Below are 19,311 nucleotides of genomic sequence, written 5' to 3' on the forward strand. Positions count from 1 at the left end.
CCTTATGCTCTGAAGGAATACATTGTCTGAAAAATCTGTATATCTTGTCTACATAAAGCCTTGGATTATTCCATTTAGATTTCTAGAATATTGGGTTCCCTCCCCAGTGTTTATATTTCATATTTGTAGAGATAGTGTAAGTAACCCAGCCTACTGCTATAATCACATTAAACAAGTATAGTACAAACAGACCTATTTTTTTTGTATGTATTGATGAGACAAGATAAAGCACATTGAGCAAGATGGGAGATGGGGTGAACAGAGAGGAGGGAGAAGCACATGATTTGGATGCGAGTGACTCAACAACACTCATGTGTGGCCTGAAGACGTCGGGCCGTTGACTAGTCTAAGGCTCCGACCTTTCCTGAGTCATCCCCCCGGAACGGTCAACAGATTCTCGTATTTCTCTTTCCGACTGACCTGCACAAGTCATCGCTATTGATCATTTTGTAGCACGACGCATAGAAACTTAGCTACTCTCGAGGAATTATTCCTATACCGTTATCTAGCTGAGTTGTGTTTTGCGCTCATTACATTTTTATGACAAAGTAACTTTTAACTTCGTATGTGGGTGAGCGGCTAGCAAATAGCGATCCCCAAAGATCCCGGATACAAACGAATCTAGCCTCAGCTCAGGCAGTCACTACTGATCCTAGCGGCTGATAATGTTCTCTGGTTACATGGTAGGTAAGTGTGTTAAACCCACATGTCTATGGTTTAAATTAAATCAAACATTGTGGTTTGTCATCAACTGTTTTTGAGTAGTTTGCGATTGTAGCTAATTTACGAAGTGTGTTATTGTTGCGACCTAGCCAGCTTGTTTTTCCTCAGACAGCTGACGATTGTGGGTTTCGGTAGGGACTAGGGAGGGACACTTTCCCAGGGTTTTCAGTAATGTTTTTATTGATAATCACGATGAAGAAGCCATAGAAAATATTGTAACTTTGTACGAATGTGTCAGGAATTATTTTCAAGAACTAACTTTCGCCACATGTACTCTTTTTTTTTTTTTATGTGTTTATTATGGGGCGAAAACTGTCCTCAGTTCTTGCCATTCTTTCGCCCTAAATCGGCGACGCGGACAGACATGAGGGATTCTTTTGCTGTCCCTAAAAATACTTTGGTCACTTAGTGAATATCAAAGAAAAATTATGTTTCTGATACACGCTTTCTACTATTTCACACTATAACCTTTCACCCGACATTTTGTTTTAATAACCTCTTCCCAATCCATTACGCCTTCAACCATATATGCAGGCTGTTTCATATAGGTGTGGTTCATATAGGTCTATGTTTAATGTGTGTGGAGAGAGGGCAAAAGGTTGGAAACGTTACAGTTAGAGAGACAGCTGTGCTAGTGAACAGGGAAGGGAGGGTGCATACAGGGACTGGGTTGGCATGCGGTCACAGGGAATTGACAGACTACAGGTTGTCTCCTCACTCTGTCCCTGTATATTGTCATTGATAAATGTGCCATACAGATGTTCTTTTTCAGGGTATGGTCTAAACAAGGGAGCTGAGGAAAGCCTGAAACAAACCAAATACTGTGAAGGTGCCCAACATTTCTCTTCCCATAGCTCAGAGAGGAAGTGAAACCAAGGGATTGAGACCAAAGCAGTTCAATGGATGAAAACGTTGCATGGACTGTAGATTTACGTACTTCACCCTCTCAGATTTTTGCTTTTGGTCTCTGCTTGTCCTGCCCTTCAGGCCCCTCTGCCTGTTATTTTGTTTCTTGTAAGAGGTGCGTGATAACTTGACGCAGAGATGACAGCAAGACTGTGGGATTTGCAAGAGTGGTAACTGAGAAGCGCAGTGACGTGAATCCTTACATCCATGGGCTACCCACTGGAATCTAAGTATTAGCTAATCAAGCAACAACAATCGATCTACCTTGGACACAGACCAACAACTATGAGCACTTTCAGACGCTCATGGAGGAAGTGACTGACTGCCAGACCGCAATTTGATGAGGATAGTCTCTTTGCCCTTGTGTAGAGTTTAAAGTGTCAGAAGTCCTTCGACATCTGTCACTGCAGCCCAACTAAGGGGGAAAAACACATTTCTGCACTGGACTGGTGGAAAGAAAACTTAGGTGAACCTGTGATGAGTTGGAATGTGGTGCTGCAATGAACTAGGAATCCCCTACTGGAGTTAGTGGGAGGAACTGGAACTGAGGTGGAACCAGAACTAACCGAGGCCTTAGCACGACAACGGAATGCTTGATTTAACTGGTAACAGAACTAGTTTGTAATATTGAATAAGAATTCTGGAGTGGACTGGAACTGATCTGGGAAATCAACAGGAAATGAAATTGCAATGGAAGTGTTTTGAGGATGTTTTCTGTACATCTTCCATTCTGAACTGGTAGCATAGGGGGGAGACTGTTTCATCCTGGGATTTGGGAAGACTGGAAACTGTTCCTGTGGAACTGCATTTATTGGGAGAGGATTACTGAAACCAACAGCACTGTCTGCAGAAATGGCGGGCCCGGGAAAGGACTACAACCATCTCTTCAAACTGCTCATCATTGGAGACTCCAGTCAGTGCATCTTAACTTCCATCTTCATACAATGTTCATGTGGTCCCTTAGTGCTTACTCTGTCTGTGTTAAAATAGTAGTGTAATTCAAGTGTAGCTGGCAGCTGTGCTGTGACACTGATGTTTAGCAGGCAGGTCATATTTTCTGAGTTGTGATTTAAAGGATTAGGCTAATGTTACTGTTTTAATCTCCTTAGTAATACAGCAAATATCAGTCAATCTGCTTAATTATTGGGTGATTATGATGAACATGCCTCACTTACTCACCAAGCTTACAGCTCTGATGATTGACGAAGTAGACTTATTTGTCGCTAACTCTTCAGACAATATGATAGATTTTAAAACATTTACCCATGATGTAGTGATATAGCTTGCTGTATGTTGGCTACTTGTAATAGGACAATAAGTAGCCTGATACTGTGTACTCAGAAGTAAATGAAGAAAGGCCTAATCACCTAACCTCTCATACCTGTCTAACCTCTCTGTTCAAGATGTAGGGAAAAGCAGTCTACTACTACGATTTGCAGATAACTCCTTCTCTGGTGAGTTGCTGTTCTCTATTTGGTCAGTATATACTATTAAACGATATGAATGTGTGAGTGGTTAGGAACTGTGTTTTCTATATTTTTTTTCAAGATTGTGAATGTGTGCCTAGCATGTGGTGTGTGCATGTGTGTTTCTAACCTCTCTGCTTTGGCCTGCAGGCAGCTACATCACTACAATTGGTGTGGACTTTAAGATCCGTACAGTGGACATAGACGGGGAGCGAGTGAAACTGCAGATCTGGGACACGGCGGGCCAGGAACGCTTCAGGACCATCACTTCAACGTAATCTATCATCTATATCAATGATCTATCTACACGTATAGAAGCTATACAGTCGTGGCCAAAAGTTTTGAGAATGACACAAATATTAATTTCCACAAAGTTTGCTGCTTCAGTGTCTTTAGATATTTTTGTCAGATGTTACTATGGAATACTGAAGTATAATTACAAGCATTTCATAAGTGTCAAAGGCTTTTATTGACAATTACATGAAGTTGATGCAAAGAGTCAATATTTGCAGTGTTGACCCTTCTTTTTCAAGACCTCTGCAATCTGCCCTGGCATGCTGTCAATTAACTTCTGAGCCACATCCTGACTGATGGCAGCCCATACTTGCATAATCAATGCTGGGAGTTTGTCAGAATTTGTGGGGTTTTGTTTGTCCACCCGCCTCTTGAGGATTGACAACAAGTTTTCAATGGGATTAATGTCGGGAATTTCCTGGCTATGGACTTTACCCCAGTCCTCAGCAGTCCTATCCCTGTAATTTGGCAGAATATCAGTCTGTCCCTGATGTTTTTCCTGGAGAGAAGTGGCTTCTTTGCTGCTCTTCTTGACACCAGGCCATCCTCCAAAAGTCTTCTCTACACTGTGCGTGTAGATGTACTCACACCTGCCTGCTGCCATTCCTGAGCAAGCTCTGTACTGGTGGTGCCCCGATCCCGCAGCTGAATCAACTTTAGGAGACGGTCCTGGCGCTTGCTGGACTTTCTTGGGCGCCCTGAAGCCTTCTTCACAACAATTGAACCGCTCTCCTTGAAGTTCTTGATGATCCGATAAATGTTTGATTTAGGTGCAAACTTACTAGCAGCAATATCCTTGCCTGTGAAGTCCTTTATGTGCAAAGCAATGATGACGGCACGTGTTTCCTTGCAGGTAACCATGGTTGACAGAGGAAGAACAATGATTCCAAGCATCACCCTCCTTTTGAAGCTTCCAGTCTGTTATTCGAACTCAATCAGCATGACAGAGTGATCTTCAGCTTTGTCCTCGTCAACACTCACACCTGTGTCAACGAAAGAATCACTGACATGTCAGCTGGTCCTTTTGTGGCAGGGCTGAAATGCAGTGGAAATGTTTTTTGGGGGATTCAGTTCATTTGCATGGCAAAGAGGGACTTTGCAATTAATTGCAATTCATCTGATCACTCTTCATAACATTCAGGAGTATATGCAAATTGTATGATGGCAAACTGAGGCAGCAGACTGTGAAAATTAATATTTGTGTCATTCTCAACTTTTGGCCACGACTGTACGTCAATATATCAACACTGTTTATCACCACAGTTGGTTACTGTAAGATTTAATTTCAGATTTTTTCAGTTTTATAGTCAAATCAATGAGACTTTATTTGTCACATGCGCCGAATACAACAAGTGAAGACCTTACCGTGAAATGCTTACTTACAAGCCCTTAACTTCTCTGGGATAGGTGGGACGGTAGCGTCCCACTTGGCCAAAATCCAGAAAAAATGTAGCGCGCCAAATTCAAATATATTACTATAAAAATCAATCTTTCATGAAATCACACATGAAAGACACCAAATTAAAGCTACACATGTGAATCCAGCCAACATGTCTGATTTCAAAAAGGATTTACGGGGAAAGCACACCAAACAATTATGTTAGCTCAGTACATAGCCACAGAAAAACAGCCATTTTCCTAGCAAAAGATAGTAGTATCAAAAAGCAGAAATAGAGATAAAATTAATCACTAACCTTTGATGATCTTCATCAGATGACACTCATAGGACATCATGTTACACAATACATTTATGTTTTGTTCGATAATGTGCATATTTATATCCACAAATCTCGGTTTACATTGGCGCCATGTTCAGAAATGCCTCTAAAATATCCGGAGTAATTGCAGAGAGCCACGTCAAATAACAGAAATACTCATCATAAACTTTGATGAAAGATACATGTTTTACACAGAATTAAAGATACACTTGTTCTTAATGCAACCGCTGTGTCAGATTTTTTTAAAAGCACACCATGCTATAATCTGAGACAGCGCTCAGATTTAACAACATTTCTCCGCCATGTTGGAGTCAACAGAAATACAAAATTACATCATAAATATTCCCTTACCTTTGATTATGTTCATCAGAATGCACTGCCAGGAATCCTAGTTCCACAATAAATCGTTATTTTGTTCGATAATGTGCATTACTTATGTCCAATTAGCTACTTTTGCTACTTAGCTACTTTTGCGTGTCCAAGTGCTCGTGCAGATGCAGGCAAACGTCGGACGAAAACTTCAAAAAGTTATATCACAAGTCGAATAAACTTGTCAAACTTAGTAGAGAATCAATCTTCAGGATGTTGTTATCATATATATCCAATAACGTTCCAACCGGAGCATTTCTTCATGTCTGTATAAGTAATGGAACGCAAGGCGATATCATGAGGAAAGCGTGTGAGCAAGAACTGGCAATCTGCCAGACCAGTGACTGAAACACCTCCCATCCGGTCCCACATCACACTAGAGGCTTCATTCAGCGTTCTACAGACTGTTGACATCTAGTGGAAGGCGTAGGAAGTGCAAACAGATCCATATATTACAGGGAATTGAATAGGCGATTACTTTAACATCGACCCTTCTCAGAATTCTCACTTCTTGTTTGGATTTTTTCTCAGGTTTTTGCCTGCCATATGAGTTCTGTTATACTCACAGACATCATTCAAACAGTTTTAGAAACTTCAGAGTGTTTTCTATCCAATAGTAATAATAGTATGCATATATTAGCATCTGGGACAGAGTAGGAGGCATTTCACTATGGGCACGCAATTCATCCAAAAGTGAAAATGCTGCCCCCTATATCAAAGAAGTTAACCAACAGTGCAGTTCAAGACGAGTTAAGAAAATATTTACCAAATTAACTAAAGTAAAAAGTAATAATAACGAGGCTATATACAGGGGGTACCGGTACAGAGTCAATGTGCGAGGGTACAGGTTGGTTGAGGTAATTTGTACATGTAGGTAGGGGTGAAGTGACTATGAATAGACAATAAACAGTGAGTAGCAGCAGTGTACAAAACAAATGGGGGGGTCAATGTAAATAGTCCGGTGGCCATTTGATTAATTATTCAGCATTCTTATGGCTTGGGGGTAGAAGCTGTTAAGGAGCTTTTTGGTCCTATATTTGGCTCTCTGGTACCGCTTGCCGTGCAGTAGCAGAGAGAACAGTCCATGACTTGAGTGACTGGAGTCTCTGACAATTTTATGGGCTTTCCTCCACTGGGCCGTACGCACTACACTCTGTAGCGCCTTACTGTCAGATGCCGAGCAGTTGCCATACCAGGTGGTTATGCAACCAGTCAGGATGCTCTCGAGGGTGCAGTTGTATAACTTTTTGAGGATCTGGGGACCCATGCCAAATCTTTTCAGTCTCTTGAGGGGGAAAATGTTTTGTTGTGCCCTCTTCATGACTGTCTTGGTGTGTTTGGACCATGATAGTTCTTTGGTGATGTGGACACCAAGGAACTTGAAACTCTCGACCTGCTCTACTACAGCCCAGTTGATGAGAATAGGGGTCTGTTTGGACCGCCTTTTCCTGTAGTCCACGATGAGCTCCTTTGTCTTGCTCACATTGAGGGAGAGGAGGTTGTCTTGGCACCCCACTGCCAGTTCTCTGACCTCCTCCCTATAGGCTGTCTCATTGTTGTCGGTGATCAGGCCTACCACTGTTGTCGTCAGAACTTGATGATGGTGTTGGAGTCGTGTTTGGCCACGCAGTTGTGGGTGAACAGGGAGTACAGGAGGGGTCTAAGTACACACCCCTGAGGGGCCCCAGTGTTGAGGATCAGCGTGACAAACGTGTTGTTGCCTACCCTTACCGCCTGGGGGCGGCCTGTCAGGAAGCCCAGGATCCAGTTGCAGAGGGAGGTGTTTAGTCCCAGGGTCTTTAGCTTAGTCATTAACTCAGTTAAGTGCTATTAATACTAGAGGTCGACGATTAATCGGCATGGCCGATTAATTAGGGCCGATTTTTCAAGTTTTCTTAACATTCGGTAATCTGCATTTTTGTTACGCCGATTATGGCCGATTACATTGCATTCCACGAGGAAACTGTGTGGCAGGATGATCACCTGTTACGCGAGTGCAGCAAGGAACCAAGGTAAGTTGCTAGCTAGCATTTAACTTATCTTATAAAAAACAATCAATCTTAACATAATCACTACACATGGTTGATATTACTAGGTTAACTAGCTTGTCCTGCGTTGCATTTAGTCAATGCAGTGCCTGTTAATTTATCATCGAATCACAGCCTGCTTCACCAAATGGGTTATGTTTTAACAAAAGTGCATTCACGAAAAAAGCACAATCGTTGCATGAATGTACCTAACCATAAACATCAATGCCTTTCTTAAAATCGATACACAGAAGTATTTTTTTTAAACCTGCATATTTAGTTAAAATAAATTCATGTTAGCAGGCAATATTAACTAGGGAAATTGTGTCACTTCTCTTGCGTTCATTGCACGCAGAGTCAGGGTATATGCAACAGTTTGGGCCGCCTGGCTCGTTGCGAACTAATTTGCCAGAATTTTACATAATTATGACATAACATTGAAGGTTGTTTAATGTGACAGCAATATTTAGACTTTGGGTTGGCACCCATTAGGAACGGTTCCTTATTTCACTGAAAGAATAAACGTTTTGTTTTCGAAATGATAGTTTCCGGATTCGACCATGTTAATGACCTAAGGCTCGTATTTCTGTGTTTATTATAATTAAGTCTATGATTTGATATTTGATTGAGCGGTGGTAGGCAGCAGCAGGTTCATAAGCATTCATTCAAACTGTGCTGTGTTTGACAGCAGCTCTTAGCAATGCTTGAAACACAGCGCTGTTTATGACTGCAAGCCTATCAACTCCTGAGATTAGGCTGGCAATACTAAAGTGCCTATTAGAATATCCAATAGTCTTAGGTATATGAAATACAAATGGTATAGAGAGAAATAGTCGACGCGTCATAATTCCTATAATAACTACAACCTAAAACTCCTTAACTGGGAATATTGAACCACCAGCTTTCATATGTTCTGAGCAAGGAACTTAAACTTTTGCTTTTTTACATGGCACATATTGCAATTTTACTTTCTTCTCCAACACTGAGTTTTTGCATTAATTAAACAAAATTGAGCATGTTTCATTATTTATTTGAGACTAAATAGATTTTATTTATGTATTAAGTTAAAATACAAGTGTTCATTGTTCATTCAGTATTGTTGTATATGTCATTATTACATATATAAAAATCGTCCGACTAATCGGTATCAGCTTTTTTGGGGTCCTCCAATAATCGGTATCGGCGTTGAAAAATCATAATCGGTCGACCTCTAATTGATACCAGCCTGGGCAGAGTGCCAGCCAGCCAACCAACAATAACTATCTCCCGAAAAACAATGTAGCGATTTCCTGTTTTATACAGTACTCTTTACAGTCCTTTGCTATTTTCCCCTTTCTCCCTGTTTCTCCTACCAGGTATTACAGAAATACCCACGGTGTGATTATTGTTTATGACGTCACCAACCCAGAGTCGTTTGTGAATGTGAAGAGGTGGCTTAATGAGATCACTCAGAACTGTGACAACGTCTGTAAGATCCTAGGTGAGTTTGGTGTGCTGAGATGATGGATGGATGAAGAGTAAAGTAGATGGCAAGATAGAGTAGATTGGACGAATGGATAGAAAATTAGTAAGGAGGAAAATCACTGAGGAATGACTTTTGACTTCCAGTCCAGTGTGTTAATGCTATGGCTGATTGTGAACTGATAGACACACACTATATATCCCAAAAATATGTGGACACCCTTTCAAATTAGTGGATTCGGCTATTTCAGCCACACCCATTGCTGACAGGTGTATAACATTGAGCACACAGCCATGCAATCTCCATAGACAAACCTTGGCAGTAGAATGGCCTTACTGAAGTGCTCAGTGACTTTCAATGTGGCACCATCATAGGATGCCACCTTTCCAACAAGTCACTTCGTCAAATTTCTGCCCTGCTAGAGCTGCCCCGGTCAACTGTAAGTGCTGTTATTGTGAAGTAGAAACGTCTAGGAGCAACAACGGCTCAGCCGCGAAGTGGTAGGCCACACAAGCTCACAGAATGCGACCACCAAGTTCTGGACCCCGTAAAAATCATCTGTCCTCGGTTGCAACACTCACTACCGAGTTCCAAATTGCCTCTGGAAGCAACGTCAGCAGAATAACTGTTCGTCGGGAGCTTCATGAAATGTGTTTCCATGGCCGTGCAGCCACACACAAGCCTAAGATCACGATGTGCAATGCCAAGTGGTGTAAAGCTCGCCACCATTGGACTGTGGAGCAGTTGAAACTCGTTCTCTGGAGTGCTGAATTACGCTTCACCATCTGGTAGTCCGACAGACGAATCTGGGTTTGGGGGATGCCAGGATAACGCTACCTGCCCCAATGCATAGTGCAAACTGTAAAGTTTGGTGGAGGAGGAATAATGGTCTGGGGCTGTTTTTCATGGTTTGGGCTAGGCCCCTTAGTTCCAGTGAAATGAGATCTTAATGCTACAGCATACAATGACATTCTAGACGATTCTGTGCTTCCAACTTTGTGGCAACAGTTTGGGGAAGGCCCTTTCCTGTTTCATCATGACAATTCCCCCGTGCACAAAGCTAGGTACATACAGAAATGGTTTGTCGAGATTGGTGTGGAAGAACTTGACTGGCCTGCACAGAGCCCTGACCTCAACCCCATAGAAAACCTTTGGGATGAATTGGAACACCAACTGCGAGCCAGGCCTAATCGCCCAACATCAGTGCCCGACCTCACTAATGCTATTGTGGCTGAATGGAAGCAAGTCCCCGCAGCAATATTCCAACATCTAGTGGAAAGACTTCCCAGAAGAGTGGAGGCTGTTATAGCAGATTTGGCATGATTTTGTAATGAGATATTTGACGTGCAGGTGTCCACATACTTTTGGTCATGTAGTGTACTGTGCTGTCCAAAACAACATCTTTCATTCATCCCCACCTCTCTCTCTCGCCCTCCCTCAGTGGGGAACAAGAATGACGACCCCTCAAAGAAGCAGGTGGACTCCCATGATGCAATGCGTTTCGGGGAGTCGGTGGGCGTCCGGGTATTTGAGACGAGTGCCAAAGAAAATATCAATGTGGAAGAGGTGAGCCTAGCAGCCATGTTCTAAACCCAGGGTGTACTCATTCACTTCCTCCTAGTAATAATAGTAAAATAAAAATAGTCAGCTCCGTCAAAAATAAAATTAAGCCTCAAATATCCCGGATGTTTTTGGGAAAGCTCAGCTTGAGACTTGATATGTCTCTCACAGGGAATTATGGGCTGTGGTGTTATAAGAAGTGTGACTATGGTCATCTCTCATATCTCTAAAACGGTTATCTTATTTCACCTTAGTCATGGCGGCCACTCCTTTTCCAAGGAATAGCACTTCCGTGTGTACTGGTACAGTTGAAGTCGGAAGTGTGCATACACATTAGCCAAATACATTTAAACTCAGTTTTTCACAATTCCTGACATTTAATCCTCGTAAAAATTCCCTGTCTTAGGTCAGTTAGGATCACCACTTTACTTTAAGAATGTGAAATGTCAGAATAATAGTAGAGAGAATGATTTATTTCAGATTTTATTTTTTTCATCACATTCCCAGTGGGTCAGAAGTTTACATACACTCAATTAGTATTTGGTAGCATTGCCTTTTAAATTGTTTAACTTGGTTCAAACGTTTTCGGGTAGCCTTCCACAACCTTCCCACAATACGTTGGGTGAATTTTGGCCCATTCCTCCTGACAGAGCTGGTGTAACTGAGTCAGGTTTGTAGGCCTCCTTGCTCGCACACACTTTTTCAGTTCTGCCCACAGATTTTCTATAGGCTTGAGGTCAGGGCTTTGTGATGGCCACTCCAATAACTTGACTTTGTTGTCCTTAAGCCATTTTGCCAAAACTTTGGAAGTATGCTTGGGGTCATTGTCCATTTGGAAGACCCATTTGCTGCCAAGCATTAACTTCCTGAGTGATGTCTTGAGATGTTGCTTCAATATATCCACATAACTTTCCTTCCTTGTGATGCCATCTATTTTGTGAAGTGCACAAGTCCCTCCTGTAGCAAAGCACCCCCACAACATGATGCTGCCACCCCTGTGCTTCACGGTTGGGATGGTGTTCTTCGGCTTGCAAGCTTCCTCCCTTTTCCTCCAAACATAACGATGGTCATTATGGCCAAACAGTTCTATTTTTGATTCATCAGACCAGAGGACATTTCTCCAAAAAGTACGATCTTTGTCCCAATGTGCAGTTGCAAACCGTAGTCTGGCTTTTTTATGGTGGTTTTGGAGCAGTGTCTTCTTCCTTGCTGAGCGGCCTTTCAGGTTATGTCGATATAGGACTCGTTTTACTGTGGACATAGATACTTTTGTACCTGTTTCCTCCAGCATCTTCACAAGGTCCTTTGCTGTTGTTCTGGGATTGATTTGCACTTTTCGCACCAAAGTACATTAATCTCTAGGAGACAGAACGCGTCTCCTCCCTGAGCGGTATGACGTCTGCGTGGTCCCATGGTGTTTATACTTGCGTACTATTGTTTGTACAGATGAACGTGGTACCTTCAGGCGTTTGGAAATTGCTCCCAAGGATGAACCAGACTTGTGGAGGTCTACAATATGACTTGTGGAGGTCTACAATTTTTTTTCCTGAGGTCTTGGCTGATTTCTTTTGATTTTCCCATGATGTCAAGCAAAGAGGCACTGAGTTTGAAGGTAGGCCTTGAAAAACATCCACCTCCAATTGACTCAAAGGATGTCAATTAGCCTATTAGATGCTTCTAAAGCCATGACATTATTTTCTGGAATTTTCCAAGCTGTTTAAAGGCACTTAATTTAGTGTATGTAAACTTCTGACCCACTGGAATTGTGATACAGTGAAATAATCTGTCTCTAAACAATTGTTGGAAAAATTACTTGTCATGCACAAAGTAGATGTCCTAACCAACTTGCCAAAATTATAGTTTGTTAACAGGACATTTGTGGAGTGGTTCAAAAACGAGTTTTAATGACTCCAACATAACCGTATGTATCAGGGTGTGTATGCATTTTACAGTCATTGCCCTGTCTCGCTCCTTTGCCTTCTACCTCTCCCGCTCCTCCCCTCTCTTTCTTCCCATCTCCTTCCCTCAGATGTTTATGGCTTTCACTCACATGGTCCTTCGGACAAAGAAGCAGAGTCAGAGTCGTGCAGAGAGGGAGCGGGAACGAGAGAAGGAAACGGTTGACATCAACTCTCACAGACACAGAGAGAGGAGGAAGAGGGGGAAGAAGTGTTGCTGAGGGAGAAAGAGTGGAGATTTTCTAAGAACAGGACAGACCAATGGAGAGTCGAGCATCCAAAGTCTGTCTGCGCTCATGTGAAAGAGCCAGGACATTACATGTTGACATTGCACTGAGACAAGATTACACGAGGTTAAGGACAGAGAACCACTGTTACGTGCCGAATTTTTACCCTAGCAGTTATTTTTTATGAATGTATATTAATGTCATTTTATCATTAAAAAGGAAACTGGATCCCCATCGTGCCAAACTGTTATTAAAACCCTTAATTTAGGAAATACACTAATGACTTCAAAAGTGATTAGAGTGTGATGCATATGTCTTATTTGTAATGAAAAAGACTGTCATGTGACAAATATAACGTCTAAATAAACAGTGAGCAATAAAGTCAAACTGTGTGTGCCTTTTTATATGCAATATAGCATTACTAAAACCTATTCAGTATTTCAATGCTGAACCCCATTACCCTCTTGTTTACCTTTTTTTGTGGTAAATTAACACAAGATTCCCAAGTGTGTATGATACACATTGTCTAGTATATCCATCCCTTAAAGTCCGTTTGTGCCAGTGCTTCAATGTTGACAATTAGGGCACTTGCCTACTTACGGGAAAAAATGTAAAAGGCATAAAACCATGTAAAGACAAACTTGGGTTATGTCCAATATCACAACACTTTGAATTTGTTTTTAAAGGGCCCATATATTCCATGGGAGAGGCTTAGCTCCAGAAAGATAAATGTATTATTACTTTGGTATCTCCAAACCTATGCTCCAAACTTAATGTATTTAAGACATCAACATACACTATACCAGGCCGGCAGATGGCGATATTGAGTCGTTTCATCTCACTGTCCAAAGGGTATGAATGCAGCCGGCTCTACACTTGTCTCCCCCGTGGACATTAACTCAATGTAATGGCAACACAGGAAATATGCATACTTTATGAAACACCATTTTCCACCACCATATTAGAGTGGCTAAATGCTAGTCCCGGATGTTGCGTATCACGTTCAGCCAATCAAGTTGCAGCAGTCTGTTATTTACTCTTGGTCTGAATGGTGTACACAGTGTCAGGAAGTAGCATTAGCCACCCTTGAATGGAGGTGGAAAATTCTGTTTCATGAAGAAAGTACGCATATTTTCTGTTTTTTCCCCCGCCTTATCACCATTAAATCGAGTTATGGAGGGTAGTCGACACTTTTGCAGCCTGAATACATTCCCTATGGACGGTAAGATGAAACGACTCAATATCACCGTCTGCAGGCCTTTGGGCTACTATACCAGTAGTTTATTTGCAAAACCATAGGTGATGCAAAATAGACAGATCTATTGTAATGCAAGACTATGGTAATTGGTTTCTTTTTTTACACAACTATGCATTTTGTGCCTCTGTAACACCAATGTTCAGTAACTATTTACTCAATTATCTTGAATGCTGCTCAAGCGGTTTGAGAAACACTCTTCACTCCACTTTGGTACGGAAATGACTTTTATGCAGCAGGTTAGGAGAATTAACATGCAGGTTTGGAGACGGAGGTTAAGGTTAGGAAAAGGGTTTGTGTAAGTGAAAACGCTCTCCTAACCTGCTACGAAGGTTTTGCGAGCATGGAGAGGCCAGAGATAGCCATACTAGTAAATTGGGCTAGGGCGGACTGGCATTTTACCCACACCAGCCCACATCACTGCGAGTGCCGCCAACTCACCCCCCATATACACCCTACTTAGACACAGGCAGAAGTGCTGACACAACATCGGCAGTACAGTACAGCGTTTCTCAACCATTTCTGTACCAGTGACTGATGAGACATGGTCCTCCTCTTTTTTTAACCAGCCCATGTTTAAAACAAATACAATATGTAAAAGCACCACGAGATACAACTCACCACTTTAACTGTGCCTCTGCTCTAGCCATTTTGTTTGCCTCCCTGTTGTGCTGTCGATCTGTCTCAGCATCTTCTCTGCTGTCACTCTGTGCTTCTTGTTCTCTGTCTGCTTAAGCCTTATACGTTATAAAAGCCAAGCTAATGACTTAGGCTATATTGCAAATTAGTGCCTGTCATATGTGTTCCCCTGAATCAACACCCACTATAAGTGTTCATTACTATTACAGGGCTCTACATTTCCCCCTGGTGTCACTTGTCCCACTAACTTTTACAGTTGGTTGCACCAGCCCATGATTTAGTCAGACTCAAATCATGAGTAATTATCTTAGAAAGTAATTTTGGATTGACAATTAGACTATAGTTGCTATTTTACTGTCAAAATAGGACCAGAATTAACCAGATATATATTTTTTGAGTGAAGATGAATTACATACATCTTTATATGGATCTAATATCATAGGCTAATTAATTTGGGGAAGAGGATGTGGAAAACTCAAAACACATTAACTAGATCGTTAACTGTAACTACACTGAACAAAAATATAAACGCATCATGCAACAATTTCAAAGACTTTACTGAGTTACGGTTCATATAAGGAAATCAGTCAATTGAAATAATTGCATTAGGCCATAATCTATGTATTTCACATGACTGGGAATACAGATATGCATCTGTTGGTCACAGATACCTTTAAAAAAATGTAGAGGCATGGAACAGAATACCAGTCAGTATCTGGTGTGACCACCATTTACCTCATGCAGCACAACACATCCCCTTCACATAGAGTTTATCAGGCTCTTGATTGTGACCTGTGAAATGTTGTCCCACTCCTCTTCAATGGCTGTGCGAAGTTGCTGAATATTGGCGGGAACTGAAACACGCTGTCGTACACGTTGATCCAGAGCATCCCAAACGTGCTCAATGGGGCTGTTCATTTTCATGCTGAAACATGAGGTGATGGCATCATGGTATCTCTGTGCATTCAAATTGCCATCGATAAAATGCATTTGTGTTTGTTGTCCGTAGCTTATGCCTGCCCATACCATAACCCCACTGCCACAATGGGGCAGCAAACGGCTTGCCCACACAACGTCATGAATCTGCCCGGTACAGTTGAAACTGGAATTAATCAGTGTAGAGCACACTTCTCCAGCGTGCTAGTGGCCATCGAAGGTGAGCATTTGCCCACAAGTAGTCGGTTACGACGCAGAACTCCAGTCAGGTCAAGACCCTGGTGAGGACGATGAGCACACAGATGAGCTTCCCTTGAACGGTTTCCTAAAAGTTTGTATAGAAATTCTTCGGTTGTGCAAACCCAGTTTCATCAGCTGTCTGGGTGGCTGGTCTCAAACGATCCCGCACGTGAAGAAGCCGGATGTGGAGGTCCTAGGCTGGTGGAGTTACACATGGTCTGTAGTTGTGAGGCCAGTTGGACGTACTACCAAATTCTGTAAAACGACATTGGAGGCGGGTTATGGCAACAGCTCTGGTGAACATTCCTGCAGTCACCATGCAAGTTGCAGGCTCCCTCAAAACTTGAGACATCTGTGGTGTTCTGTGACAAAACTGCACATTTTGAAGTGGCATTTTATTGTCCCCAGCACAAGGTGCACCTGTATCTTGGCAAAGGAGCAATGCTCACTAACAAGGATGTAAACAAATTTGTGCACAAAATTCTAGAGGAATAAGCTTTTTGTGCGTATGGAACATTTTATTTCAGCTCATGAAACATGGGGCCAATACTTTACATTGTTCGTTAATATTTTTTTGCAGTGTATAATGTCCTGGGCATCAGTAAATGTAATGTCCTAAAAAAACCTTTGCAGTTGTAGGCTACTACTCATGAGACCTACAGTACTGTAGGCTTATGCACTCACAATGCAGGCTATAGCTGCCGGATGAAGTTGGTTTTCTTTTAGATTTTTCTTTAAAAAAAATGTTATTTGTGTTATACATGTTTTATTAAACATTAACATGCAAAACACAAAAAATAGAACAGCTAGAGGGATTACACAAATTTAAAAAATACAAATGCACATATCATATGACTAGTTTCTGAATCAACAGAATGTCCAGATTTCTCCATTTCTTCTCCTGAGGAGTCAGGTGGCTGTTTCTCTCCAGTGTATGAGTGGTCAGTTAGCAACTGCCTTCTTCCTTTGCTGTTTCACACATTTTTTTCTTCCATTTTGCCAAGTTTCAGATCAAGTTAGCGGTCTACTGAGCGTTGTTCTCTGTTGTGTTTACTATAAATCAAGTTTTGTTACATTTGAGAGGGATAAAAGTTAAGGTTATTCAGAGCAAGATAAAATCACATCTGCACTCGCCGCCATCTTCTTGGAACCCCTACACGATGAAGTTGGTGTCACGTCGTTCATAATAATGAAGGTCGGACCAAGGTGCAGCATATGTTGAGTTCCACATACTTTAATGAAAGTGAAACTTAAGTAAATACAAAAACAAATAAAGAATAAACAAACCGTGACGACAATTCAGTGCGAACAGGCAACTAAACATAAACAATATCCCATAACCCACAGGTGGAAAAAATGCAACTTAAGTATGATCCCCAATTAGAGACAACGATTACCAGCTGCCTCTAATTGGGAATCATACACAAACACCAACATAGAAAAATAAACCTAGAACCCCACGTAGAAATAATAAACTAGACTAAACACCCCTAGTCACGCCCTGACCTACTCTACCATAGAAAATACAGGCTTTCTATGGTCAGGACGTGACAATTGGTGAAGAGCAACTTTAGAAACATACTGCAGCAGAGAGGAAGAGGAAGAGAGAGGCTGAACTCAGCGGAAAATCTGTCTCCCTTTTCATTGTTTCGCCCACCAAGCAAGGAGTTTTTTTATGGAGGTCAATGAGAGAGTGTTGAATTTGGTCAACAGAAAAAAAGTATGGCATATTTACTACATGAGGTTTATTTGATCTAATAGAAGTTTTGTAATGCGTAAATTCGTAAAGTTGTTATGAGTGTACTGATATAAGAAAGGATAGGCGGGAGCTAGACAGGCCGCCATGCCGCTTTGTGGACAACGACTCCCATTGTTAGGGCGGAAAGGCATGTATCTTGTCAGTACATCCATAATTTGCAGTCAAAACTTGATGACCTTTGATCACATGATATTTGTAAAGATCATGCAGTCAACATGTACTAAGTGGCCTAGCCCGAACCATGGTGGTGGCAGCATCATGCTGTGGTGATGTTTTTCAGCGGCAGTGTCTAAGCAGTCCAAGAAGCTGGATATCATTATATCTGCAGCCGAGAAGTTTTTGGGGTTCCAAGACTTTACGGCAGAAGCACTGCAAGGACTATTGTCGCTAGGAAATGTCCCACCCTCACAGGAGTCTTCTGAGCCTGTGTAGGAACCTGATTAGAATTCTTTCTTTTTTTTTTAACAGAAAAGCACGTTGATTTTGTTTAGTTAATTTATTTTTTGATAGTTTGTATGATATTGATATATTTTTTACCCATATTTTTTGGTCTTCATTTTTGGGATCCTTATTATCCACCTGCACAGTAGGTGATGAAATACAATTGTTGTGAACACCATTATATCATAGAAGAGAGTCGTCCCTCCCATCAAAGGAGTCATCTCAGGGGTGACGACTGATGTTCAGGTTGAATACCTGAAGAGAATTCCTGGTGTGGTTGGTGCCCGGCGTCTGACCCGTTAGGTAATTGGAGAAAAAGAAGAAAGTCTGTAGGTCCTTTTGTTTTTTGACTAAGAGCAAATACCTACGCATGTGAAGCTTGGTTATAAAAGGTATACCGTAAGAGCTTTCGTCCCCAAACCACTGCAGTGTAAGAATTTTAAAGGATTTGGCCATGTTTCAAGTGTGCGCAGATGGACAGAGTATATTGAACGGTGTGTAGAAGGACGACGGTGTTGCAATTGTGGTAGGAATCAGGATCCCGAGTTCCTGGAGTGCCCTGTAAGGGTGAAGGAGATTGGGGTGGCAAAAGTTAGAGCAGTCAATCGAATCTCCTATGCAGAGGCGATTAAAATAATTGAGAAAACAAGTGATGCTAGTGAAGATATGGTAGTGGATGCACCACAGCCTGTAATAAATGTTTGCTGCCAGTCAAAAGACACCCGTGTGTTACAAAAGTGGATTTTGTGGCGTTCATTACCACAGTTATAAACTGTACGGCACAAGTGTCAAAGAAGTCTGAGAAACTGGACATTTTTTGTGGCTGCAGCAAAAACGTTTTTGGGACTTAAGGATTTTACATCTGAAGACTTGCAAGGGGTACTGGCGCCGGAAGACCCGCCCTCCCAGGTTCCCCTTGAGCCTGTGTAGTGATCAGATCTGTTTTATTTATTTTGAACAGAAAAGTTGTTTGATTTAGTTTAGTTAAATTATAAATGTTTTGGTCATTTTGTTGTTTTTTGCAGGGGTATGCAGGGGTATTTAGTTCCATTTTTGGTAATCCTGTTTCCATCCCGCATAGTAGTTGGCAGGATGCACATTAAATTGTGCGATCGCCAATATACCATAGACGAAGTAGAACAGGCGTTGTGCTGAAAATCTCCCCCCTGCTAGAATTCTCCTTCCCTTCGCGTTCTTCATTGCTGCGACTTGCCTGCCAGTTGGGATTTCTGCTCTTCACTCAGTTTTCGGTTTGGCTATTTGTTTCAAGTGTATGTGGCGGTTCTAGCTTGTATAGCGCCCGCATCCGATGGCGCCCCGTGCCGCCGCCC

The 19,311-nt window shown here is 41.8% G+C and overlaps 1 protein-coding gene across 2 annotated transcripts; it reads left to right on the plus strand.

The window, feature by feature from the left end:
* Nucleotides 1-64: 64 nt before the first annotated feature.
* Nucleotides 65-13,097, plus strand: LOC120052728 (ras-related protein Rab-35-like). Of its 2 annotated transcripts, none has more exons than XM_038999809.1 (6): nucleotides 65-687; nucleotides 3,033-3,083; nucleotides 3,246-3,369; nucleotides 8,859-8,983; nucleotides 10,407-10,531; nucleotides 12,555-13,097. In XM_038999809.1, the coding sequence occupies exons 1-6, from the start codon at nucleotides 666-668 to the stop codon at nucleotides 12,702-12,704; spliced, it is 597 nt and encodes a 198-aa protein (XP_038855737.1). In that variant the 5' UTR covers nucleotides 65-665; the 3' UTR covers nucleotides 12,705-13,097. The 2 variants fall into 2 exon arrangements, with proteins under 2 accessions (XP_038855737.1, XP_038855736.1); XM_038999808.1 differs by lacking the exon at nucleotides 65-687 and adding an exon at nucleotides 694-2,542.
* The last annotated feature ends 6,214 nt before the right edge of the window (nucleotides 13,098-19,311 follow it).

This window comes from Salvelinus namaycush, chromosome 8 (genome assembly GCF_016432855.1).
Source record: "Salvelinus namaycush isolate Seneca chromosome 8, SaNama_1.0, whole genome shotgun sequence".
NCBI lineage: Eukaryota > Metazoa > Chordata > Actinopteri > Salmoniformes > Salmonidae > Salvelinus > Salvelinus namaycush.